General features: G+C 35.1%; 1 protein-coding gene across 1 annotated transcript; it reads left to right on the top strand.

The window, feature by feature from the left end:
* Nucleotides 1-19,589: 19,589 nt before the first annotated feature.
* Nucleotides 19,590-20,723, top strand: LOC133176540 (uncharacterized). The gene has a single exon (XM_061311655.1). The coding sequence runs from the start codon at nt 19,590-19,592 to the stop codon at nt 20,631-20,633; it is 1,044 nt and encodes a 347-aa protein (XP_061167639.1). The 3' UTR covers nt 20,634-20,723.
* The last annotated feature ends 7,187 nt before the right edge of the window (nt 20,724-27,910 follow it).

Here is a 27,910-nt window from a genome sequence, read left to right as displayed (position 1 = left end):
CACCCTTCCTTATCATATCTATGCATTTAGTCTGTTTGTTTAAAACCCAGTAGCAGAGGAAAAGATTTTCAAAGAATTAATGCATTTTCACTATATAATCATTAGAGCCCCGTCCTAACACCAGAATCCCTGACCCAGGGGCCATGAATTTCACAATTTTGGAAGACGCACCAGTCCTCATTATAACTATGCATTTAGTTTGTTTGCTTAATACCAAGGAGCAGAGAAGATTTTCAAAGAATTAATGCACTTTCACTATATAATTATAAGAGCCCCGCCCTAACACCAGAACCCCTTACCCAGGGGCCATGAATTTCACAATTTTTGTAGAGGGCTTAATGCTCAGTACCATCAAGCCAACAGTTTGACTGCTTGATGTCCAGGAGTAAAGAAGAAGATTTTTAAAGATTGCATTAATTGTGATGGTTTTAGCCCCTCCCTCCGTCCCCAGGGGGGCAGGGGCCATGAATTTTTACTCCCCTTCACCCATAGATGCTATATGCCAAAATTGGTTGAAATTGGTTCAGTGATTCAAGAGAAGAAGCTGAAAATGTTTAAACGCTAACGCACGACGACGGACGAAAACAGATAACAATAGGTCACGTGAGTAAACTCAGGTGACCTAAAAATGTAATAAGTTTACAGTGCCCATGACAATGGCGACTACAGAAAGCAGAAAAACTCAGTTGAAAGGCTGGATGAGCTAACAATTGTCGAAACATTATTATTAAAGTGTTAGGTATATCTCTTTATACCTTGAATGAAAAAATGTACAAATATTTCAGAAAAATCCATGTGCTAGTCTATTAGAACATGTCTGGACAAGATCATGTCTACTGAAATGGACATTGCGATTCAAATATACTCCCGTAAACTGTTTTTGCGGGGGTATAAAATCGTATTTTTTTAAATCATGTAATTTGATATATAGACTGTGGCTGTTTACTATGAGAAACAGAAATAATTAACACTTGCCTTCAACACTTCAGTTTCTCCATTTTGCTTAAAACAAATTGTGTTAAGTTACATCCTTTAGAAATACTTGTACGTTCTCGTTTTCTATTTTTCCAGTTCAAATGTCAATAAAACAATTCATCATTGCTTTTATATTTTTCGAAAACCTTTTGCAAATAACCAAAAAGAGGATAAAAATAAATTACGTTTAAGCAACATTATTCTTCTTTACATAAAATTAAGATTATTATGATATAAGATTAAAATAGAAACACCAAACTGATATTCTGTTTTATACTTCATTATGAAATATATGGAGATAACGAACAATATTCAAGTTCAAAAGTCCATTAAGAAATACAAATTTTGGAGAAGAGCAAACACGGACCTCTAAAACATCAGAGGTGGGATCAGGTGCCATGGAGGAGTGAGCATCCCCTACCAACCGGTCACACATGCAGTGTGCTCCTTGTCATGATCGGGAAATAACGGAAAAATCCGTCGACAATTCTAGGTAAATAATGGCCTAACAATTAGTATGAAAAACGTCAGTCAGCATTTGACATAATGATAAATTGTATTTGCTAACAAGGTCATTGTATCGACCATAGAACTTACGAAATGAAGACTTTAAACGAGACTGCTGATATTCTTGTTTCATCAACTTGTTTGTCATTAACTTTTTTTTAGAAATTGTTCATACGTAGAGCATGCTCTTGCGTTAATCGAATCAACTGAGAGATATAAACCCCATATGCAGGTGATAAAGGTACATGTATATTGCTGCATAAGTAAGAAAAAGGTTAGGGTTAGGGTTATGGTTACACGTTTATCACGAAGCTTTGTTTTTATATTATCTAATTTTCAAGTCAATCAATGAGCTGGGAATGATGGAGAAAAATAAAATATGATCATGATTTCTTCATGTTTCCAGTGAGTCACAATTGTGTTTTACTTTGGAAAAATAAACAAATTAAATAATCATAGGCCACAAGACTCACCTGAGTAACCTTTACCCTGTTTTTTTTTCGCAGTTGTTTAAGAGACTTTTCAACTTTTTATTCCCATGAAAATTTTGACCCCATATTGCGTCTCTATCCTAGCCTTTAGGGGTAATGTTTTAACCAAACTTAATTCAACACAACATGGGGATGCTTCCATAAAATGGTCTTGCTCTTCTAGAGAAGATATTTTTAATATTTTTCCCCGAAGTACATATGCATAACACAAAATTTGATATCCAAGTATAGTCCTGCTTTTCATAATAATATGGCTAATAATGGCTCAGCTGTTCTTGAGAAGAGTTTTTCTATATATTTCCATGTTAAACTTCTATATCCTATAGTGGCTCCACCCTTCCCCCAGGGGGTCATGATTTGAGCAAATTTGAATCTACACTTTGTCAGGAAGTTTTTATATTAATATGACTAATCATGGCTCTGGTAATCTTTTTCAGATTTTTTCATATATATTCCCAAGTTAGACTTTGATTCCTATTTTGATTCTACACTACGTCCCTGGGTGTATTGATTTGAACAAACTTGAATCTAAACTACCCGAGTATGCTACCTTTTTTATATGACTATTCATGGCTTTGCTGCTCTTCTTCATCAGATTTTCCCCTATTTATTCCTCTGTAAAACTTTAGTCTCCTATTATTGCATAAACCCTACCCAAAGGGGGTCATGATCCGAACAAAGTTGAATCTAGGCACTATGTCAGGAAGATCTCATATTTATGACTGACCATGTCTATGCTGTTATTTATCATCAGATTTTTACCTATAAATTCCCATATCATAAATAGTTAAAACTCAGGTCTTCCACTTCCTTACTGGCATTCAATACAAATATTATTAGGCATCCAAAACTAAAGCATAATTTTAAGCAAGAGGCCCAGGGGTCACATCGCTCACCTGAATTATTTTGTCCCTGCTGTTCTCACCCCCCCCCCTCCCCAATTAATTCTTATGTAAAACTTTGATCATATATTGTGACCACATCCTACCCTCAGGGGTAATGAATTGAACAAATTTGAATTTACACTACCGATGGATGCTTCCATATAAATATTTGTTCTTGAGTAGATTTAACTAGAAATATGTTCATAAGACATGAATGACCCGCTCAGGGTTCATTAGTAATGCAACATGAAAATTTGTATAAGTGTATGAAGTCTGATGAAAATATCTTGAATAGTTCCTTTAAAACAAAGTTTTAGACACAATAAATAGTAAATTCAAAGGTCATTGGGAAGGTCGAGGTAAGAAACAAGAGGCCCAAGGGCCTTAACGGTCACCTGAGTATAATACAAAAATTTAGAATTAAATACACTGACAGATGAAGCTTTGCTGCCCTAAAGCAAGAGAAGTAGGAAGATCAGGATCAACAAAATAATTAGTCTAGTATTCAGTATCAACTCATAAATTAAGTTCTAATCTGTCCCCTACTTAACACTATCACCTTGCAGACTATTAACAAACTATTAGTGCTTCTGTACTATTTTTAAAGCCATATTTAAAGACATCTAGCATTGAGCTCTCTTTTAATATTAAGATAAATTATTTTTGTCTCATTTTTTATTTATCTATTACTTACAGGTCTACATGATTATTAAAACTAAGAAAGTACTTTTTGAATTATACTATAAACATTCTTGCATAATTATCTTATTCTATTAACCTTTCAAATACATTATTTACAGTGATTAATTATCAAAGGTGAATGGAAAAGGGGAATAACTTTTCTCAGTAGAATACAAATTAATAGAGCCCTGCCCAGGACCAGAATGCTTAGACAAATGGTCCAGATGTTCAAAAATCTGGTAGAAATACGCTTACTTATATCATTTAAACTTTTACTCAGTTGCTTCCGATATGCCCAGAAGCAGAGGAGAATTTCACAACTACAATGCATTTTCACTACAGATTCAACAAAGCCTTACCCTAACACCAGAACCCAAGACCAAGGGTCAAGAAATTTACAAATTTGGAAGAGTTACCCTCATCATCATAACTATGAACTTCAAAGAATTAACACTTTTCCACTATATTATCAAAAGCCCCCCCCCCCCCCCACGTTATGCCAGAACGAACCCCTGACCCTAGGACCACAAGATTTAAAAATTCTGTTCGAAGCTCCCATTTTCATCATAGCTAAACAATTTATTTATCAGCTCAACACTAAGTAGCAGACAGGATTAATTAATGATTATATAATAGAATTAATACTTTTTCACTATATAATCAATAGAGCCCCCCCCCCTCCTCAAGAACCCCAAAATTGAGGCCATATATTTAAAAATTTTGGAAAAGGCATCCTTGCCTATCATAATCATGCACTTAGTTTGTTTAAATAATCTCCAGTAGCAGAGAAGAAGATTTTCAAAGAATCAATGCATTTTCACTATATAAACAATAGAGCCCCGCCCTAACACCAGAACCCCTGACCCTGGGGCCATGAAATTCACAATTTTACAATTTTTGAAAAGGCATCCTTATGCATCATAACCATGCACTTAGTTTGTTTAAATAACCTCCAGAAGCAGAGAAGAAGATTTTCAAAGAATTAATGCATTTTCACTATATAATCAATAGAGCCCGGTCCTAACACCAGAACCCCTGACCATGGGGCCATGAAATTCACAATTTTTGAAAAGGCATCCTTATGCATCATAACCATGCACTTAGTTTGTTTAAAAATAACCAGGAGCAGAGAAGAAGATTTTCAAAGAATTAATGCATTTTCACTATATAATCAATAGAGCCCGGTCCTAACACCAGAACCCCTGACCATGGGGCCATGAAATTCACAATTTTTGAAAAGGCATCCTTATGCATCATAACCATGCACTTAGTTTGTTTAAAAATAACCAGGAGCAGAGAAGAAGATTTTCAAAGAATTAATGCATTTTCACTATATAATCAATAGAGCCCTGCCCTAACATCAGAACCTCTGACCCAGGGGCAATGGCTTTCACAATTCTGGAAAAGGCCCACCTCCTCATCATAACTATGTACTTAGTTTATCACCTTTATGCCCAGGAGCAGAGGAGAAGATTTTCAAAGAATCAATGCATTTTCACTATATAGTCGATAGAGCCCAGCCTTAACACCAGAACCCCTGACCCTGGGGCCATGAAATTCACAATTTTGAAAGAGGTACTCTTGCTCATCATAACTATGTACTTAGTTACTTTATTAAATACCCAGGAGCAGAGAAGAAGATTTTCAAAGAATTAATGTATTTTCAACACCAGAACCCCTGACCCTGGGGCCATGAAATTCACAATTTTGGAAGAGGCACTCTTGCTCATCATAACTATGTACTTAGTTACTTTATTTAATACCCAGGAGCAGAGAAGAAGATTTTTCAAAGAATTAATGTATTTTCACTATATAATCAATAGAGCCCTAACACCAGAACCCCTGATCCTGGGGCCATGAATTTCACAATTTTGGAAGAGGCACTCTTGCTCATCATAACTATGCTTCCATATAAATTTGACTCATCATGGCTTTGCTGTTCTTGAGAAGAAGATTTTTGAAGGTTTTCCTATAGATTTCTATGTAAAAATTTGATCCTCCATTGTGGCTCCTCCCTATCCCAGGGGTCATCATTTGAACAAACTTGAATCTACACTACCTGAGGATGCTTCCATATAAATATGACTCATCATGGCTTAACTGTTCTTGAGAAAAAGATTTTTGAAGTTTTTTCCTATATATTTCTATGTAAAACTGAGATCCTCCATTGTGGCCCCGCCCTACCCCTGGTGGTCATGATTTGAACAAACTTGAATCTACACTACCTGAAGATGCTTCCACGTGAGCTTCATCTTTCCTGGCCTGGTGGTTCTTGAGAAGAAAATTTTTAAAAGATGCAATTAATTTTTCACTAATTCTTTATTATCTCCCCTTGAATGAGGGCGTGGCCCTTCATTTGAACAAATTTGAATCCCCTTTACCCAAGGATACTTTGTGGCAAGTTTGGTTGAAATTGACCCAGTGGTTCTTGAGAAAGTAGAAATGTAAAAAGTTAACCAACAGACAGACAGACGGACGGACAGACGGACGCCGGACAAAAAGTGATCAGAAAAGCTCACTTGAGCCTTTTGGCTCAGGTGAGCTAAAAATTAATGCATTTTCACTATATAATCAAGAGCGCCTCGCCCAAACACCGGAACCCCTGACCCTGGGGCCATGAAATTCACAATTTTGGAAGAGGCTCTCTTGCTCATCATAACTATGTACTTTGTTAATTTATTTAATACCCAGGAGCAGAGAAGAAGATTTTCAGAGAATTAATGCATTTTCACTATATAATCAATAGAGCCCCGCCCTAACACCAGAACCCCTGACCCTGGGGCCATGAATTTCACAATTTTGGAAGAGCACGCTTGCTCTTCATAACTATGTACTTAGTTACTTTATTTAATACCCAGGAGCAGAGAAGAAGATTTTCAAAGAAATAATGCACTTTCACTTTATGATCTATATAGCCCCACCCTGGGGCCAGAACCCCTGACCCTGGGGCCATGAATTTCACAATTTTGGTAGAGGGTTCAATGCTTTTTACAATGATCCCAACAGTTTGACTGCTTGATGGCCAGGGGTAAAGAAGAAGATTTTTAAATATTGCATTATTTTTGGTGGTTTTAGCCCCACCCCTCAGGCCCCAGGGGGACAGGGACCATTAAATTCACAATTTTTGTTCCCCTTCATCCATATATGCTATATGCCAAATTTGGTTGAAATTGGTTAAGCGGTTTCAGAGAAGAAGCTAAAAACGTTCAAATGTTAACACACGACGCACGAGAACGGATTGCAATAGGTCGCCTGAGTGACTCAGGTGACCTAAAAATAGGTCATATATTAATATTTTCTCATCAAATTATGTATCAAATCATAAGCGTACATAGAAATATCTTGAATAGCTTTTTTTTTAAACTGAGCTAAATGCAAATTTAAGGAGAATGATGTCAAGGTCAAAGGGAAGGTCAAGAAATGTTGATGCAATTAAATAGTTCTCATCAATATGTATAAACATATTAATATTGATAAAAATATCTTGGATAGTTTCTTTTTAAACTGAGCTAAACACAAATATTTGAAAAGTGAGGTCAAGGTCAAAGGAAGGGTTAAAAAAAAAATGATGCAGCTGAATAGCTCTCGTCAGTATGTATCAGCATATAAGGTTTGATAAAAATATCTAGTTTTTTAAAACTGAGCTACTCATAAATTTTTGAAAAGTAAGGTCAAGGTCAAAGGAGACGTAAAAAATGTTGATACAGTTGAATAGCTCTTATCAATACGTATCAGCATATAGAGTTTGATTAAAAAAAATAACTTGAATAGTTTCTTTGATTTTGAGCTTAATGCAAAATGTGATAGAAGGACAGACGGAAGGATGGAGGGAAAGGAGACAGACATGACAAACAATAAATGCCCTGGGCATATTCATGGCAGGGCATAAAAATGTTCGTATATATTTTTATGTCAAACTTTGATCGTCCATTGTGGCCCCACCGTACCACGGGGGTCATGATTTGAACAAACTTGAATCTACACCACCTGGGGATGCTTCCATGTAAATCTGATACAGTGTATATCATGACTTTTCTGTTCTTGAGATGGTTTGTAAAGATTTGTCCTATATACCCCTATGTAACTTTGATCGCCAAATTATTCAAGCAGGAATTACAGGCAAGTAGTACAAAACATCAAAAAGGATTCGGAAACAAGTTTTAAAAAAATTTCACTAATCCGTTTCCTTACAAATAAAGGAATCATGACTTTGCTGTTCTTGAGGTGGTATTATAACGAAAATATGCTGTGACTAAATATTTGTATTAAACCTGGTATAAATAATTACTTTTCCTGTACTCTACAGCATTTCGTTATAATAATACGTGGGTTCTGTACCTTTTGACAGTCAACAGAACAAGGGAAAGTCTTTGTATAAAAGAAACATAATTTATTGTATAAAAGTACATTAAACAAACGCGATATTTGGAACTTCCTGGTTACGTAGGAAAGGTGTAAAAATAGAAGGTGCACCACTCTGGAAACGAAGGTGCAACGGTATGGAAATGAAGGGGCGTAGCAGACGTTGCTAATTAAGGTAAACAGAACTACGGAAGGAGAATACGCCGTAACTCTGGTATCTGGAAAAGGTGCACACTATTACAAGGAAATATTCACCTTCTGTAATTTAGAAGGGTTGTTAAACAACACCTTTTGGGCCATTTTACTATTAAGTTAATCTCCGTAGTATAACTGTAATCTGGAAAGTCTGACACCTTCAGCGAGTCTCACTGTTTACATGTATGTGCACAGAAGAGCCATATGGAGAAATGCTGTTCATTCTTCTCCTTTACATATCGGCCATATTGGAGCTATAATGGCGACAGATTCCATAAAGGTTTATATAGAGAACGAACAAAAACCCGCAGATTTTTATATACTAACTATTTCGGATAAAGTTCTTCCGCCGATGTTTTGATTTTTCTTAATATCTTCTACCTGAAATGACAATATTGTTGATGCCAAAGTGAAAGTTGCGACCGCCTTTTTGATTTGAAATTCCGAAGCGAGAGTATACTGTTTTAATGAAGGAAAGAACACAGAACTGATGTCTTTATCATTTTTGGTGATTAAATGTAAGTGTTTATTGCAAGTTGACAGAGTTCTTCCGCCGATTAATAGATGCAGACGAATGCCTTTTTTTTTTTTATAAAATGCAGATGATTTATCATTTTATGAAGAGTTACGACCGCCTTTTTAATTTAAAAACGGCAATTTCTTGCACCAGTGTGACCTACTTATTACCAAAAAAGATGGTTTCATGAGTTGTCAACTGTTAATAACCCAAAATTCTGCCCAAATAACTATGACGGAGGCTTAAAAAAAACAAAACAAACTGTGCTTGCAGGTTTTAATTTAAAAATTAAAGAAATGGAATATTTCGAGTTTATGCAGGATCTTATGAATATTAATGAGAAGTAAATCACGTGGGAGCAACCTCATGAATAAACTGTACATCATTTCTCCATATGCTATGTCGCTATCCAATCAGCGAGTGGCTAACAAACAAAGTTGCCCGTGCGAAACTTCAAGCCGAAGTATTGAAACTTGGAGGAAAATCGAAGCACAGTAGAGCTAAAAATATGGATTATGGATAAAATATCGCTTCTGGTTGATGGTAAAACATCTAATAAATACAGGTAAGCACCGCTGTGCGTAATGACACATATTTAATGCCAAAAGGATCGAGAACAACATCCCGAATGAATGTAAAGAATGTCAGACACCTCGGCCCATTGACATCTCGGCCCAATGACACCTCGGCTCAGACAAGTCGGCCCCATCTATAAGACAGGTCAGCCCAAGCAAAATTTCATTTCGAAATATATTTCGAATTTGCGACTTATAACAAAATATTGATTGAAAAAAATTAATCGAATATATGCGATCATTTTTTTTCCAGATTATAAAAAACCTTCCAAGAGCATATTGACTATAATGAAGGAATGAGAAGACATATAATTAAGGTGCTAACTGATAAACAAACAAAATGCCGCGGCGCATCCTTTGGGGTCTCAAGTGCATGTCATACTGGTGACAATTAATGAGGGGTTAATTACGAGCAGGCTTAATTGTGAGGCAGTACATTTACATCCATTGAATATTTTCTATTTTATTTCCTAAGAAAACATTTACGAAAGTTAACATTTTAAAAAACAGTTAACAGAACTTTTTAAATGCCCCTTGTACATTCATAAACTCATTTACATCGCTAAACTAAGTTAAACTCGAGTCCGTTTTTCCCAAAGCTTCCTATATCAATGCGTGCTTTTCAGTCAATGAAACATAAAATTTAATGTAAGATTAATAGTTTCAGCCATATTGAAGATAAAAATTAAATAAGTATGTTGAAATCTAGTATTACTAAGCATATATATTGCGCATTTTCCACAAGAAAGAGTGAGATGTAAGTCAACTAATATTATGATGAATTACCTATTATTCCCCCCCCCCCCCCCTTTCCAATTTGATATTTAATGAAGAAAATCGTTTAATATTCAGAAAGAAGTATATCTATAATAATAATAATATCAATTCAGACATCAGATTAATTTTTTCAATCACAAAATTTTGCACTCTCTACCATCGGCTCATACATTCACCTCTGTCACTTATATCACAGTGACAAGCACGAGAAATAGTGCCTTTGTTTTAATTCATCATAATTAAAGGTTTTATTTTCACATTTGATCTTAAATCCGCTTATCATCATATTGAGATTTTCAATGATCACAGAGATTTTCTAGGGTTTTCATGGGAAGTCGATGGGAAAATTCATTATTATGTTTTTAATGTTATACCTTTCGGTATATCTACTGCAGGCTATATATTTACGAAAGTTCTGAGAGAACCTGTTAAGTTTTTGAGAGCAAAAGGTATGAGAATCATTACTTTTTTAGATGATGGTATTGGAGCTGAATCTTGTTTAGATAGCGCAAAATGTGTTAGCTTTTACGTTAAGCAACATTTTGAAAAGCTAGGATTTTTGTTTGCTGAAGATAAATGTGAATGGCATCCTACCCAAGACCGAATATGGTTAGGATTGTTCTTGGATATGGCAAAAGGTAAAATTTTTATTACAGAAGACAGGATTGAGCGTCTTAAAATTGTTTAAACTTTGTTCATTTGAAAGTTATGAAAAGTGCTTTCTTCCAAGTTAAAGAATTGGCAAAAACTGTGGGCCAGATTATTTCAATGAAGGCAGTTATTGGAAATATTGCCAGACTGAAAACAAGACATTTGTATGATTGCATAATGAGCAGAGCAAGTTGGAACTCAAAGTTAAAAATGTCCGCTAATGCTTTAAATGAAATTGAATTTTGGCGGGAAATTTTAAATTCTTTGAACAAAAATGGTTGTCTTATTGAAAGTTTTGACGCATCAGATGTATGCAATTTTCATTTATTTTGTGATGCCTCGGATGTAGGCTATGGTGGTTTTATTGAATGTATGTCGGATGACAACGAAAAAATCAGTATCGGAAGTGCATGTGTCTGGCAGTTGGACAGAAAATGAAAGTCAGCATAGTTCAACATGGAGAGAGCTAGAAGCTGTTAAGAGGGTTGTCAAGAGTAATATTTTACATTTAACCAATGAAAACATCAAAATTATTTCAGATAACAAAAATGTTTCTGGGATTTTACAAGTTGGTAGTAGAAAACCTTAATTGCAAAATATTGCTGATGAAATTTTTAATACTTGTTCAGAAAACAATATTCAAATAAATCCTATTTGGAAGCCCAGGGCAGAAAATAAAAAAGCGGACAGTTTGAGTCGTTTGACAGATATGGATGATTGGTCAATTGATGATGAAATTTTTTATTATTATGAAAAACTGTGGGGTGTGCATACAATTGAAAGGTTTGCAACACATTACAACAGAAAATGCATTAGATTTAATTCAAAGTATTGGTGTCCAGGCACAGAAAGTATAAACGCTTTTAACGCTTGTTGGACAGAGGAAAACAATCGGTTGGTTCCTCCTCCAAATTTAATTTTAAAAGTTATAAACAAATTTGTTTCAGACAAAGCAAAGGCAACTTTGATTATTCCAGAATGGAAATCATCTCCATTCTGGCCAATGTTGTTTGATGGTAAAAAATTTAAAAGTTTTGTTCAGTCTTGGGAATATTTACCAGAGAAAAAGCGGTAAAAGTAAAAAATCAGTATTTGCCAAATTTCCTCTGGATTTCAAAATGGTAGCACTAAAAATTAGATTTTAATTATTAAAAAAAAAATTGGAAAGGTTGACATGTATTTCATGCACATGGTATATGTACATATGAGTGATTTAAATTTTTTTTATTGATTTTAGGATTAAAATTGCAGTCGTTTGTAAACAGAGCAGTACAAGATAGTGGTGTCCCTTTGACAAGTAATCTGGGAAACCTTAGCAACCACATGTCAAAGTATCTTCTGTTTTCCAAAAGTGAAAATACAAATAAAGCGTATATAAACAGTTTTCAGCGATGGAAGAAGTTTATCAGCGATCATGGATACAGTGAAATTCCAGCAAAACCTGTGCATATTGCGTTATATATAACCCATTTATTGGATAATGGTGCATCTTATTCCACCGTGAATTCTACAATTTATTCGATCAAATGGATGCACAGTTTATGCGGTTTGGATGATCCCACAGAAAATTCGTTTGTAAAATCAAGAATCGGCAAAAAGATTAGCTGCAAAACCTCTGCGTAGGAAAGATCCCATCGACAACGATATGTTGCAGAGTTTATGTACATTGCATAAAGACACAGACGATGTTTTAATTTTAAGAAATTTAGCAATGATATTGTTAGGATTTGCAGGGTTTTTGAGATTCGACGAGATTAGCTCTTTAAAATGTAGCAATATTTTGGTTGAAGATGATTATTTAAAGCTTTTTATTGAAAAAAGTAAAAATGATCAGTTGAGAGAAGGTAACGAAGTGTTAATAGCTAAGGGTGTTACATGCGCTTGTCCATACAATATGTTTTTGCGTTATGTATCTGCAGCAAATATTAATTTGTTGTCTTTCGATTTTATTTTTAAGCCAGTGTTCAGAAGCAAAGGTGTTGCAAAGTTGATAAATAAAAATAAACCCATTAGTTACACAGCAGCAAAAGAAAACATTGTAAGTATGTTGAAATCTGTGGCTCCGAATTTAAATATTGGAATTCACTCACTTAGGTCAGGTGGTGCTTCTGTTGCAGCCAATTCCAATGTTGACGAAAGATGTATACAAAGACACGGTCGTTGGAAATGTGTTTCAAGTAAAAATATTTATATAAAAGATTCAGTTGTTAAGAGGCTTCAAGTATCAAAAAAATTAGGTTTATAAATTTGTTAATCCCCCCGTCTTTCTCTCCCTTTCTTTGGTAATTTTCTAGCGTCCCCTTACAATGCGCTACAATGCATATACTGTTGTTGTTGTTTTGTGATTAGTGAAGTGCAGTGTGGACTTATAATTTCTCGCGTTACGATAGTATAGCGAGAAATAGTTGTCCTAACGACATGTGAACAAATTGTGTGTACCGAAACGGAAGTCTCGTTTATGTATTAGTAGCATTTGTATACTGGGTAACAGCCAATGAAATTCGATTTTGGAAATGATGTGTTTGAATAGTTTTCTTGTAGTGTTAGAGTTCAGTTTCTAGCGCACGCTCTGCCCGAGCAAGTCTAATTTTAGCATGTTGAATTTTTTTCTTTTTTAAATTTACATAATTATACATAGGTTTGTAAGAACGAGTCCGCCATTCATTTTGTTTACCTCGCAATTGCTGCGGACTTACAGGTTTCCATAGTTTTTTACACACAAAATTGTGAATTTTTATCTATGGTTTTTCCTGGGCGGCGAGGGAAGCATAGTTGGGTTTACATTTTACTATAATAGTACTGCTCTGTTTGCTGTGAGAAATAAATCCTAGCGTCCTCTTACAATGCGCTACAATGCATATACTGTTGTTGTTGTTTTGTGATTAGTGAAGTGCAGTGTGGACGCCCTATTTATTTATATGACTTTACAACATCATGAACAGCTGCTTTCAATGCATATAATATTGTAAATGGATCTATACATAGGGAAAGTTCCTCGCTTGATTATTCCAGAATACTTAGCTTATTGGAGTTCAATTTCTACCACACAACGTCACCTTTTGACTTGACTTACATTTGAAACTCTGACTACAAAGCTACATTAACTGTGCATCTTTTATCTCTCTGAATCCTTTTGGGCATTTAAAAACAAGTACCCTTGATGGGATTTATTTTTCTGTAGCCCGTTTAATCATTCCCTAGGTCTATACCAGTTTTTCCTGGTGAGAAACTTAAAGAATATTAGAAAAAGAAACCCCTCCCCCTTTTGTCGTCATTTTCAAGCCCTTAACTGTTTGGACACTCCATATAAACGTTACGATAAAATTTCATAGAACTTACAGAATGGGATAAAAATTCCAAATTTTACGGAACAATTGTGTCGTACCACATGCCTGAATTGATGGGATTTTTTAATGACAAATGCTCATATCAAAAGAGTTTTTCTCATTTACACTCAGAAAAAACGTCATATTTGAGGTTGCGCCGCCTGGACATACCATTGCTTACAAAAACATTAACAATTTATTAAAAAATAAAACTTATGACTTATGGTTTATTCTATCGATAGAAAAGATGATGCTAAATATGGAAAAATTCATTGATGTACCTAAAGCGGTTTTAATTTTTTAATATGGCGCCAGTCCACGAACTTTTTGATAACCCCTCGTACAACCAAGTAAAATTTTGATCCTCTATTATATTCACACTCTTCTCCCTGTGGGCAATGATTCAAACTAATTTGAATCTGCTTTACCTGAAGATGCTTACGTATTAATATTGCTAAAATTAATGGTTCTTTTGTTCTTGAGAATTTTTTTTTCTATCACGTATATCCTCATGCAAAACTCTGATCTCCTATTGTGCCCCCCCCCCCCCCTCATCCCAAGGGAGCATGATTTGAACAAACTTGAACCTATCCTATCTACGATACTTGCATATTTATATGAGTAATCATGGCCAAGTGGTGATTAAAGAATTTTCCTCATTTAAACCCATGCAATACTTTGATACTCTGTATTGGCACCATTCTACCCTACAGGGTCAGGATTTGCAATTAGATAAATTTTAATCCACACTTTGTCAGGAGGCTTTCATCTTTTCTGGCTATGGCTCTTAAAAGAACATATTAAAATGACCCAACCCTATATTTTGCACTAGTCTTGCTTTGTGATTATATCCCTTTGGAAAAGGGAACAGTCCTTTTTTGAAATAATTTAAATCTCTTTGATCCAAGGATACTCTGTGTCAAATTTGGTTGAAACTGGTCCAATGGTTCCAGAGAAGGAGAAACTGTTAAAGGTTTACAAAAATGACAGACAACATACAAATTTCTAAAAGGAAAAACTGATTGAGCCCTTGGTTCAGATGAGCTAAAAAGGGGAAAATTGCATTTTGCAAATTTCATTTATTAATTTGATTAATTTAATTATTATGAGTCTCTCTCCATATTCCATGTTTGTCAATGCACACAAAAGTATATTTATTTAGTACATGATATCACATGTCAATGCTTAGTTTGAAATACAAACATTGTGACACAAAAAATAAACCATCAACTGTATCACTGGGTCAAGGGGTTAACATGTAATAAAATCCCTTAACAAACCATTTCATATGGAAATTTAGGTACTGGGTATATACATAGTCTAAATTGCTTTATATATTAATTGTTATATACAGTAGATGTACTAGAAATATTGAATTTCTATGCCATAGGCCACAATGCTCATCTGAGTCACCTTGGCATTGCTGTTCTCAAGCAAATCTCTCCCAGATATTCCACCTTATTAATTAATTATTCCCATGAAAAATTTTGACCCCATACTGTGGCCCAACCCAAGTGTCAAGGGAAAATGACTTAACTGAACTTGAACCATATCCTGGGGGATGCCACAAAATCAATAAACTTGAACCTGCAGCAACTGAGGATGCTAGCATCTTAAAGTTATTGATTTAATTATGGACCAACTTCTTTTAAATTTTTCTTATGTCTTTAATCCCCTATAGTGGCCCCAACTTACCTCTGGGGCCATGATTTGAACAATCTTGACTCTGCACTATCTGAGAATGCTTTCATTTTTAATATTTATCATGGTCTTGCTGTTTGAGCAATTAGTATTTTTAACAAATACAATATATTCCTATACATCTGATCTTATTGGGTGGTCCCACCCTTCCACCCCTGGGGGTTAGGCATTGAACAGACTTGAACATGCATTTCTATTAAATGCTTGCATGATCATGACTCGTTTTAATATTCCTTAATAATTGTGAACATGCTGCTCTTGAGATTTTCTAAAAAGAGTTTTTCCTACATAATCTGATGTAAAAATTTAATACTCCCTTTTTTGGCCCCATCCTAATCAAGAGGTGACATGGATTGAAAAAAACTTGATTTTATACTCTGACAGAAAGCTTTCACTTAAGTTTAATTTTTTCTGGCTCCATTGTTCTTGAGGAGATTTTGAATAACTGCATGTACACTACTTTTCTCTTTCTTGATTTTTATTTCATATAATGGGGCATGGCACTTAATTCATTTGAACAAATTTGGATCCCTTTACCCATGGATACTCTGTTTGCCTGATATTGGCTAAAGTGGTTCAATCTATAGTGATAATGAAAAGGTGAAAAGGACACTATACCTACAAAAACAGATAACGGACAAATCTGGATCAGTATATCTCACTTGAGCCTTTAATTGGTTCAGTTGAGCTAAGAAAGCACATTCTTGTAGAAATCAGTATTTCCCTTCACAAGCATCTCTATGTGCTCTCAGTAATCAAACATTCATTAAAATGTTAACAACAAAAGTAAATGAAATGTGCATTTATACATGGATATGTCTAATTATCAAATTACACTTGTGTATACTGACTGAATTTTCATTCAAAAAAATTCTAGTTAATTTGCTTTCAATATATTCTTGAAATGTTTCAAACCAGAGTGCCTGGTACATATTTTTTATCAGTCTGAGGATCAAGATAAGCATTCACAAAAACTGCATTTTCTAAATAGGAATTGGAATTACAGGCTTCCTTTGTAAACCTTATAAGCTCACTTTTAACCAATCCATGTCGAAAAGTTTCCATATTCAAAATAAATATCTGCTGAAGTGATGAACTTTTGTTGCTCTTTATATATTCAGTAACAGCTTCCACCAGTGCTTTAGCGAAGTACATTGCAACATCTTTAGATGATCCTAGAATAAACAGATAAGAAATGTACAGTAAAACTCAGTTATAACGGTCACTGGGACCTGTGAAATTACTTCACTATAACTGTAATTCGTTATATCCGTATAAGGAATTCATAAAATTTATTTAGCTGGGGATCCAAGAAAACTTGGCTATATCTGTGAATTCGCAATATCCGTGTTCGTACTAAATGAGTTTAACTGTATAACAAAAATAATATTTTAGACGACTTTGGATCTTTTCTACCTCAGTATAGTGGCAGCAATATTTCCTGCTACCTCACAGTTCACATATACCTTATTTTTACTATTTATATCTATGCCTGTATACATAACAAATTTATGTCAATAAATAGTTTATGCATGTTGACCAGGACACATGTATTTGTTTATGTTTACTTTGATGTTGTCTTTTGATAGGTATTTTTAGTTCAAGCATGCGCACTTGATTTTTATGCATATTAACTAGTCGGCGCATGCGCATTCATAGTCCCTTATGTAAACATCCACAATATTTTTACTGTCTGTAAAGGAGTGTTTTATGTGCTTATGCGATATCTATAACGACTTTCCATCGACCCTATAAAGTTTATAACAACGCCAAGGATACGTAGTACATAGTTCCAAAGGTAATTATTGTACATATACCCCCCTTTTTGTGATTTATCGATAGCATCGGTTCTACGGCCCATTCTGTGCAAATGGCGCGCAGTGACGCTACAGGCTAAACAGACATTGTTTCGGGATTCTTCAGTGCGAGGCATCAACTGGACATAATGTGTTTATTTATCTCGCCGCTCGAACATTTGACTAATCGTGGTTACGTGTGAATGAATTTACTTATCCAGTCGTTTCTTGTTTGCTTGACGATGTCAACCTTGATAGTGGGAGACTCGCATGTGAAAAGACTGAAGTCATTCTTAGGCACAGACCGTCCAGCTGATTCTGTTTTTGATATATCTGGATTGAAGGAAGTAAACTATTTTGGTATAAGCGGTGGACTTGTAGACAATAATCGCCATTTGTCTTTAATTGTATCTGCAGTTAGGCGATATAAGCCACAACACCTTATTGTTTTTATCGGGGTAATGACCTAGATTCATGTGACCTAGATTACAGTGTGGATTGTACAGTGGCTAAACTGACTGCATTTTTAACGCAGCTTAAACGAGGATTTCGTCTGATATCAGTTACTGTGCTAAGTTTCATTCCAAGATATTCGCTTAGAAATATAGACAATTTCTCATATAACCAGCGGGTCAAAGAAGCTAACCTTCATCTTAAAGACTATTGTACTAGCCACGGTCTAGTGTTCTGGAAACTTAAAGGTTTTTCTGAAAGTCGTGATCCAATTCTGTGTGATGGGGTGCACCTTAATAATTTAGGGCATCATAAACTCTACAGACAGATAAGGGGCGTGTTATTGGCTCTACACAGACAGTAATCTACATCTACAGCAAAACAGCATTGAAGACAGGGGCTTCTAGCTGTAAATATTGCTGTGCAAACAATTTTTATTAACACTTTAACTTAATAATTAATGGACAATCAATTTTAAGAATGTTAAATGTTTTAACTATGTGCAAATACTTAATAGAGTTAGTAATGTAAAATATTACTTGGTCAATTTTACACACCATTTAGTTTAGCGCTATGCATCTTTCGAGTGTATCTTTATTGAAATCATGTATAATTTTCAAGTTTTAATTATCCATGCTAACATGCTTTATCTATTTCAGTAAAAGGTGTAAATTAAGAACTGCAGACAACAGCATCCAAACACGTATATATATATTTGTCTGGAAACAGGTAACTGCTTCGATTTTAGTACACTTTTACACTCAAATTTAGGATATTCCCTGGTTGCTATAGTTGGCACTAGCTATTGAAACTCAGCTGTGTACAATATTTGCTGCAGCTAAAAAGCTACATGTATAAGGGCCTTTCGATGCCTGGTATATTTGCATCATTAACATGTTTACTTGAAGCTTCACTGCTATGCTATTCCTGCTAAATTTGCATTATTTGCAATGTTTACTTGAAACCTCGGTGCCATGTTATTCCCAGTATATTTGCATTATTTGCAATGTTTACATGCTATGTTATTCCTGGTGTATTGGCATTATTTGCAACATTTATATTAAGCCTCAGTGCTATGTTATAATTGCATTATTTGCTATGTTTACATGAAGCCCCAGTGCTATGTTATTCTCGATACATTTGCATTATTTGCAACATTTACATTTAGCCTCAGCGCTATGTTATTTCTAGCTTATTTGCAATGTTTACTTTTAGCCTCAGTGCTATGTTATCTCCAGTTTCATTTGCATTGTTTGCAATGTCTATATTAAGCCTCAGTGCTATGTTATGCCTGGTGTATGGGCATTGTTTGCTGTTAATTTGAAGGTCACAGTGCTATGTTAAGCGACTGGTCGGTCTACGCTAATGATACATTGTACCTACAACATGGTAGTTTAAGCTTGAATGCTATATTGACAAATGTAGGTACATGTTTTACTTATTAATTATGACATAAGATCCTTTTACCTGCACAAGCTTAAGTGCAGTTACTTAAAGTAAAACATGCTTTGTCTGGTAATGATTCCTAAATTGATTTACCAGCTATATGTCATATTCTCTAGACTTAATGCTTGATGTTTATGTTGAATGGTTGGAAACTTCAAACCATGTATGATGTATATATATACTATGAATCCAACCATTCAGTACGAGTAGCAGGATTGTCTTTATTTCATCTATATATTTTGCTTTCACCAGATGGCATCAACACCCAAGAGGAGGAAGAGAAGCAAAGGAGCCTCGGCCAATACCAGCGATGGCCATCAGATTCCCCCCACTGCAGGAATGCCGCAAGGAGACCAGGAAGAAATGATACGGTCCTGTATGGCTTCAATCCTACCATCTATTGAGGACTCTTTTAGGCGTTATATGGCTGACTATCATAGCAGAAGTAGCCAGACGCAGACCAATCCTCCTACCATCATAGCACAGCTTGGACAGCCCCAGTCAGCGGCGTCTGATTCAGTCCCTTCTGAGACCGTGCCAACCAACCCTCCACTGTTCCAGGAAATTACCGCACAAGGTAACCCTTTGCCTGAACAAACTAAAGAGGGGGACTCACACCCTGCAACAGGCCTAACATTGGGGGTAGACATTAAAATAAGGGCCAAAATCCATGCCAACGAATTCGTTAAATTTGCTACCCTATTGCCCAATGACCTTGATTATGAAGAAACTGAAAAGTATAAGTCAGTAGATAAAGATGGTCAGTTAATCTTCGTTAAGACAAATGAAAAAGGTTCATTGAAAACAATCAACAAGTGGGTCGAGGCCTTCCACATATTTGTAGCCATTTATGCGGAGAAATTCCCCCATGAAATTGGTAAACTGATGACCTACGCACACACTGTGCAAAAAATCGCCGACTCTTGTGGGGATCGAGCGGCCTTACTGTATGACGAAAAATTTCGGCGTTGGCGCGAAAAAGAACCTTCCTCGTGTGCATGGGATAAGAAAAATATTGAACTATATCAAGAAGCTTTAGTCTCGGGCCTAGACTTCAAGCTTAAAAGCAAGAAACAGCCCTTTCGTGCCCAACCCAAGCAACATAGCTACTGCTACTCCTACAACAATCTTGGATCATGCAATAAAATCAACTGCCCCCACCAGCATGTCTGTCAGTACTGTGCGGGAAAGCACCCTCGTCAACGATGCTACAACCGATCAAAACAAGGCTTTTCAAAACAAAACACTAATAAACCCAGTAGCACATCCAACAAACCAGCACCTTTGTCCAAGTGAAAAAGATATAAGTATCATTACACCAATTAAGGTTGATAAATTGGCTAGTTATCTTGAGGGTTATGATTCCACGTTAACCTCATTTCTCATTCAAGGATTTACCTTCGGTTTTAAGATCCCATACCAAGGTCAGCGTGCATTTCGGATTTCCAAGAACCTCTCGTCTCTTAAGGGTAATGAAAAAATTCTTGATAGTAAACTCACCAGTGAATTGCGAGCTAACCGTGTAGCTGGACCTTATTCGAACCCACCATTCCCAAACATTCAGATATCACCCTTAGGATTGGTGCCCAAAAAAGCAGCAGGGGAATTTCGATTAATCCATCATTTATCTTACCCAGAGGGAAATTCAATAAACCTTAACATTCCTAAAGAGTTCTGTTCAGTTCAATACCAGTCAGTAGAAACAGCCATTACCATAATTAAACAATTGGGGAGGGGTGCCTTGTTAGCCAAAACAGACCTTGAGAATGCTTATAAACAAATTCCTATTCATCCGGATGATTTCGAACTGCTGGGCTTCATGATGGACAACAAGTATTACTTCGATAAAACCTTGCCTTTTGGCCTCAGTTATGCTTGTAACCTCTTCGAAAAATTTAGCTCAGCCCTTCAATGGATTCTTGAAACAAAATTTTCTGTTTTGCATTGTGTACACATTTTGGATGATTTCCTTTTCATAAGTTCACCTAACTCCTCAAAGTGTTACAGTGCTCTCCTAGCTTTTTATCAACTAGCAAAAGACATCGGTCTGCCTATCAAATCCGAAAAAACTGTTTATCCAACCACAACCCTCACATTCCTAGGTCTCGAATTAGATACGCTGAAGTTGGAAATACGATTACCTCAAGACAAATTAACACAATTAAAGGCAGAAATCAAAAAATTCCAAACAAAGCATTTTGCAACGTTGAAAGAATTGCAGTCTTTGATTGGTATGCTTAATTTCGCGTGCAATGTTGTACCTCCCGGCCGCACTTTCTTAAGACGTCTCATAGATCTAACAATTGGCCTCAAAAAACCTTACCATCACCGTCGGCTCAATTTACAAGCACAGGCTGACCTGCGTGCCTGGGGTGTGTTCCTAGAACACTTCAATGGCAAAGCCTTTTTCCCATCTGGCATAACTCATTCGTCATCTTCACTGCATTTTTTCACTGATGCAAGTAATGTAGGATTCGGATGCACTTTTGGTACAAAGTGGTTTTGCTATGAATTCACTCCAGAGTGGTTGAAATACCATATCTCAATAAGGGAATTTCTGCCCATTGTTATTGCATTAGAGATATGGGCCCCCCTTTTGGAAAACTGTACTGTGGTTTTACATTCAGACAATATAGCCGTGGTGCATGTTATAAACAAAAATACTTCAAAAGACCCCCACCTTATGCAATTAATGAGACGTCTTATGATCCTCTCATTGAAACACAATATCCATTTTCAGGCCAAACACATTCCAGGAATATCTAATACAGCTGCTGACTTACTTTCTCGCTTGCAGGTGAAAGAATTCCGAGCCCGCTTCCCACATATGGACAGCAGGCCAACTCCAGTTCCGGCAGCATTAGTGACAATTTGACCCAAACAGCTGACTTTTTAGTTAGAAATTCTTTATCACCGTCAACTCTATCTGCTTACAAGTCAGCCTTTTCATCTTACAAATGTTTCGTTGAACAGTCGTTTGGGAACCAAGCTTCTCCACTACCACCTTGTGTCCAACACCTATCAGGGTTTATTGCACAGTGCTATCAGAAAGGATTTGCCGCATCCACAACTTCCACACTAATTTCTTCATTAAGTTTCATCTTCCAGCTTGGAAACTACACAGATATAACACAGCATTTCATCATTCGTAAAATGCTCCAAGGATTCCGTAAATCTAAACCGACAGCCGACCCTAGGCTTCCAATAACCCCAACAGTTTTGAGGAAACTGATCCATGCTTTGGATTTTACCACTACATCAGATTTCACAAAATCACTCTTACGTGCCATGTTTACTCTAGCGTTTTGTGCGTTTTTACGAGTCGGAGAAATAACCAAGACAAACAATACAACTCAACATTTCCTTCTTTTTGGTAATGTGTCTATAGGATGCAACAGTCCACTTAACAGGTTCATAGACATAAATATACCTCACTTCAAACATTCAAAGGCAAACACAACTACACTACGCTTGCAACAAAATACTGAGGACCCATTAGTATGCCCGTACCAAGCTCTGCTGCATTACCTCAATCTCAGAAATCATTCTTCACAGTCGGAGCCTTTGTTCTCATTCATGGACGGTTTGCCCATCTCCCGTCAGTACTTCACACAGCAGTTGCGTTCGGTCTTAGCTTTTTGTAACCTAGACTTACAAAATTACAACACGCATAGTTTTCGAATTGGCGCTGCCACCACAGCTGCCTCACTTGGGTTCTCCGAATTGCAAATTCAAAGTATGGGCAGATGGAACTCATCTGCCTATAAAAAGTACATCAGAATCCCAACACTAAAATTTTAGGTGACTTAAGTGTTTCTATTCGGATTGTGTAGACAGGGGCTTCATATCCACTACAATAGCAACCATGTAGACAGGGGCTACTGGTTGTCAATTAAACCACATTGTAAACTTACTTGGAGTCAGGGGCTCTAAGTAATTAAACATTCTTTTAAGAACATGTTCTGTATTTTCTTTTATTGTATTGCTTCATATCAATAGTATTTTTCCATTTGCTTAGCGATAAAAAGCATATTTTGTACACAACCCCTTACTTTCCCTTTGTACATAGGCATTGTATATGATGTTGAATATGGGGCGTTAACAAGATAGCCTATACCTATAGGATAAAGCAGTTAGAGAACTGATAGATATAGCCTACCTTGTTAAGGTGGCAGAGGAACACCCCATATCACTGCTTTGTTTAGGACATACTTTATATCTAGTCCTTCCAATGGCCAAAACTTTGTTGCATACTATTTTAACTAGTCCGTACATTTCCCAGGATACAACTGGGTGATAGTTTTGTAATGTTTTTGTATGTATATATATATATGTTTTTGATTTATTGTCATTTATTGAAGGAGTGTTGTATTTTGTACCTGTCGCAACACATCACATGTTCTTGATTTTAGTGTAATATTCTTTTTGCGACTTTTTACATGGTTTTATGTTTTATGCAGCTCTTATGCTTTGTGCTCCTTAATAAATGACCATTTTTATTCTTTATATGGGAGTGAGTCTTCTTATTTATATGGAATATGGGAAGGCAGGCATAAAACAAATTTATGTCAATAAATAGTTTATGCATGTTGACCAGGACACATGTATTTGTTTATGTTTACTTTGATGTTGTCTTTTGATAGGTATTTTTAGTTCAAGCATGCGCACTTGATTTTTATGCATATTAACTAGTCGGCGCATGCGCATTCATAGTCCCTTATGTAAACATCCACAATATTTTTACTGTCTGCCACCACCCTCCCCTCCACCTTCATTTTATTTTTACAACCAATTGGGCAGATGAACACCCCATATCACTGCTTTGTTTAGGACATACTTTATATCTAGTCCTTCCAATGGCCAAAACTTTGTTGCATAATATTTTAACTAGTCCGTACATTTCCCAGGATACAACTGGGTGATAGTTTTGTAATGTTTTTGTATGTATATATATATGTTTTTGATTTATTGTCATTTATTGAAGGAGTGTTGTATTTTGTACCTGTCGCAACACATCACATGTTCTTGATTTTAGTGTAATATTCTTTTTGCGACTTTTTACATGGTTTTATGTTTTATGCAGCTCTTATGCTTTGTGCTCCTTAATAAATGACCATTTTTATTCTTTATATGGGAGTGAGTCTTCTTATTTATATGGAATATGGGAAGGCAGGCATAAAATCATTTAAAGTAGATTTAAGTATGTTAAATATTGTATTATTGATATGATATAGTCATTGTATGTTTCATTGATTAAAAAGCACACTGCATAAGAAACTTATACAGGTGGCTTGAAAAAATGGTTCTAACTAGTGTACCAGTGTTTACTGATTGGTGAAAGTGGTTTTCAGATAATCTTCAGTGAATGTAAATATTTTTTCCATTTGAAGTAAATCAAGCATAAAGTATATGTCTTATATATGTCCTGGAGTAAACGCCTATAGTGGTCTGAACAATTTCAATCTTAAATTTCACAGCATATATTTATACATAATATCAATTTCACAAATCATAGTAATGTTGGTCTTCTGGATTCTACACATATAAAATTAATTTACCTGTGTTGGTTTGTGTGAAAAAAAACCCCTAAGCAAATGAATATATGAAGGTTATCCTGCTAAATCATAGACTTTTAGCACCTAGCATTCAAATATATGTATATATCATTATTTAATTGAAATTTTCTCCATGTTTTCAATCATTAATTCCTAATAAATATGCAAATTAAAATATGATTGACAAAAAAATTACAAGTATGTCCATATGACACGAAAGCCCCACTAAGGGTTCATTGGTTAAGCAGGGTTTGACACTAAGGCACGTCCGACCGACCCAGTCTAGTAAATGAGTGGTTAGGTCATGTAAAATTATCGTGAACTAGACCGACTGGTCGTGTGTATGCAATAAATGATAACCCTCATTTCAGTCTTTCAAATAAATATTCTAAAAAGTTTTTTTTTTCATTTTTATTATTTTTTAAAATTCTTACTTCTCTGAAAGTAAACATCACCCATCGCTCTGTAAAAGAAAAGTTCCCCTCATGACAAAATCGCTATTTTAAGCCCGGCTGTAATAGACAAGTTGCGATGGGAACTAACTTCGTTCAGTATTTAAAATTAGTATGAAGTTATTGAATGATATATTCTTTAATTCACAATGTATTTATATTTAGGATAATTATTTTTATACTAAGTTCATTGATTGTTCCTTAATTAAGGCTTATAATATTTGTGTGCCACGCTTAACCCAACTTAATGGCTAGTGACCTATGGAAGAGTCTGTCAATATATATTTTAACAGGTGCGAGAGACAGTATCTTTATTGTAGTATGGTTTAGAAACTATTTTCCATTATAATTAGCAGTTTATAAAAAGTGGATTTAAGTTTGGTCAGGGCTAGTGATTTTATGGTCAGGGCTAGTAAAAATTATTGGAAGTTGCCTGACTGGTCTAGTACTCATAAAAGTTAATGTCAAACCCTGTTAAGTAATGCATTACATGAAAAGAAATGTGTAACTTGCTAATGAGGAACAGTGAGTCAAGGTCACAGGGAGGATTAAGGTAAAAAAAAATTATGACACAGTTGAAAAGCTCTCTTCAATTTGTATTAGTGCATGAATTTTCATGAAAATACCTTGAATCTTTTCTTTGAAATTAAATTTTAAACACAACCAATAGTAAGGTCAAGGGTAATTAAAAAGAAAGGTTAAAGAAAAAAAAAACCATATTACTGTAGATCACAACGACAGTCATTTGTTCTTTATAAGCGAAACAAAACTTTCATGAATTTTGACTGTTGTTTTATATAATCTTTTATAACAAAAATATACATGACAATGAAATTTTTGCAAGCAGACAGCCTTGGGTAATTACATTAAAAGGTTTTAATCTGCATGTTTAAAAAGAAATTTTTAAAAAATGAAAGTATAGAATACAGAATTTGATCTGATCACTTTTTTCTCTGTTGTTCTTGAGATTTTTATCACTTTTCTGTATATTCATCAATAAGAATTTAACTACCAGACTAGCCCTTTTGTACAGCATGCAAGAAATAATTTTAACTCTTATACCCAATGGATGGATTGTTGATGCTATTATTCAATGATGGATATTTTATAATTGCAGATCTTTGAAATAATTATATAAAAATTTACAGAAAAATTCAAAATTGTCTTCCAAAAAAAAAAAAAGAAAAGAAAAAAAGGGCAGATGAGGATCATACTAATATTTTACTCATGCAATGAAATTAATTTTAGTATTGCTTTAATTTGAATAAAGAGCTAAAGCCACGAACCATCATATTTGACCCTGTGTTTTTCACAAAAATAAAGTTTCGATTCAAGAGGAGATTCAAGAGGAGTACTATACGTTAAATGTTAGAGGACAACATACTTTTTTCCATACCATAACTCATTTCGTTATATATTGCGCCATCAAGCACGTGCGACGGTTGGAAAAATCGATGGTTTCATAAACACGTTTAAAAAATGCCGTTTTTTCGACAGATTTTCCGTAAGTTAAATGTGGCCACAGTCAAGAACAACTTTTATACTTCCCACAGATATAGATATAGATATTGCAGATACAAATCAGTATGTTTATTATCGTTGTTGTTCGTGGCTGTGGCCAATATGAAATTTGATTTTATATTTAAATTTTGATGGATCAAATAATCACTGATTTGTGAATCAATCGTTTATATTCAATACATGTAATAATAAAAAATTATAAATTATAAATTTCACAAAATATGCTAGAAAATCAGTCCATTATTCATTTTAAACGCAAAATGTGAAAAAGAGTCAACTAAATACATTTTCTGAAATAAATATCTGGAAAAACTTAGTGGATTTTACTATGACTAGGTCATTTAATATATGACGTTACTAGTACATATAATAGGTCAGTTGTGACGTCATAAAGACTGTAAATTATTTGAGATGTTGCTGAAAAGTTTTTAAAGCTCTCGAATAATGAAATTAAGATACTGTCTCTATTTATATGATTTAAACTCAGCTGGATGATACCATCAAATTATAAGTTATCAGGAAATCCCCCCCCCCCCCCCCCCCGAAATAATTCAAAATACTGTTGTTAACTGTGTTAACAGGCATGACTTAAATTGTAAACAGAATTAATAGAGAATGTAGCAAAGATATCACACTAGACCTTAAGCGAAATAATAATGATATACATGTACGGTAAGTTGCTGTCCAAAGTGAAAATAAAAACAATGAAAAAAGGAATGAAAAAATATGCATTAAGATCAGTAATCATCTACATTTCCGCACCAAAATTTACCTTTTTATGTACATGCAGAAGAATCATCTCAGAGGATTTATAAAATTCAGTTATATCGATGGCTTATACATGCTGATACAAAATAATGCATAGTTATAGTATACAGTTAACTTATGTGTGTAACGATATCGGGTTTCGTCAAAACACTTGCACTTGACGAACCCGCGCGTGTGATCTAGAACAAAAGAATATGTATATTTTTTAATATGTATGTATTTATTTAAATCGAAGTGAGGATATTAATGCATATATACATTTAACATATAACTGATC

This window comes from Saccostrea echinata, unplaced genomic scaffold, assembly GCF_033153115.1.
Source record: "Saccostrea echinata isolate AGI-Se365-2 ecotype Australia unplaced genomic scaffold, CSIRO_AGI_Sech_v1 ptg000076l, whole genome shotgun sequence".
NCBI classification, from domain to species: Eukaryota; Metazoa; Mollusca; class Bivalvia; order Ostreida; family Ostreidae; genus Saccostrea; species Saccostrea echinata.
The sequence above is the reverse complement of the archived record's forward strand: the minus strand, read 5'-3'. Positions and strand labels throughout refer to the sequence as shown.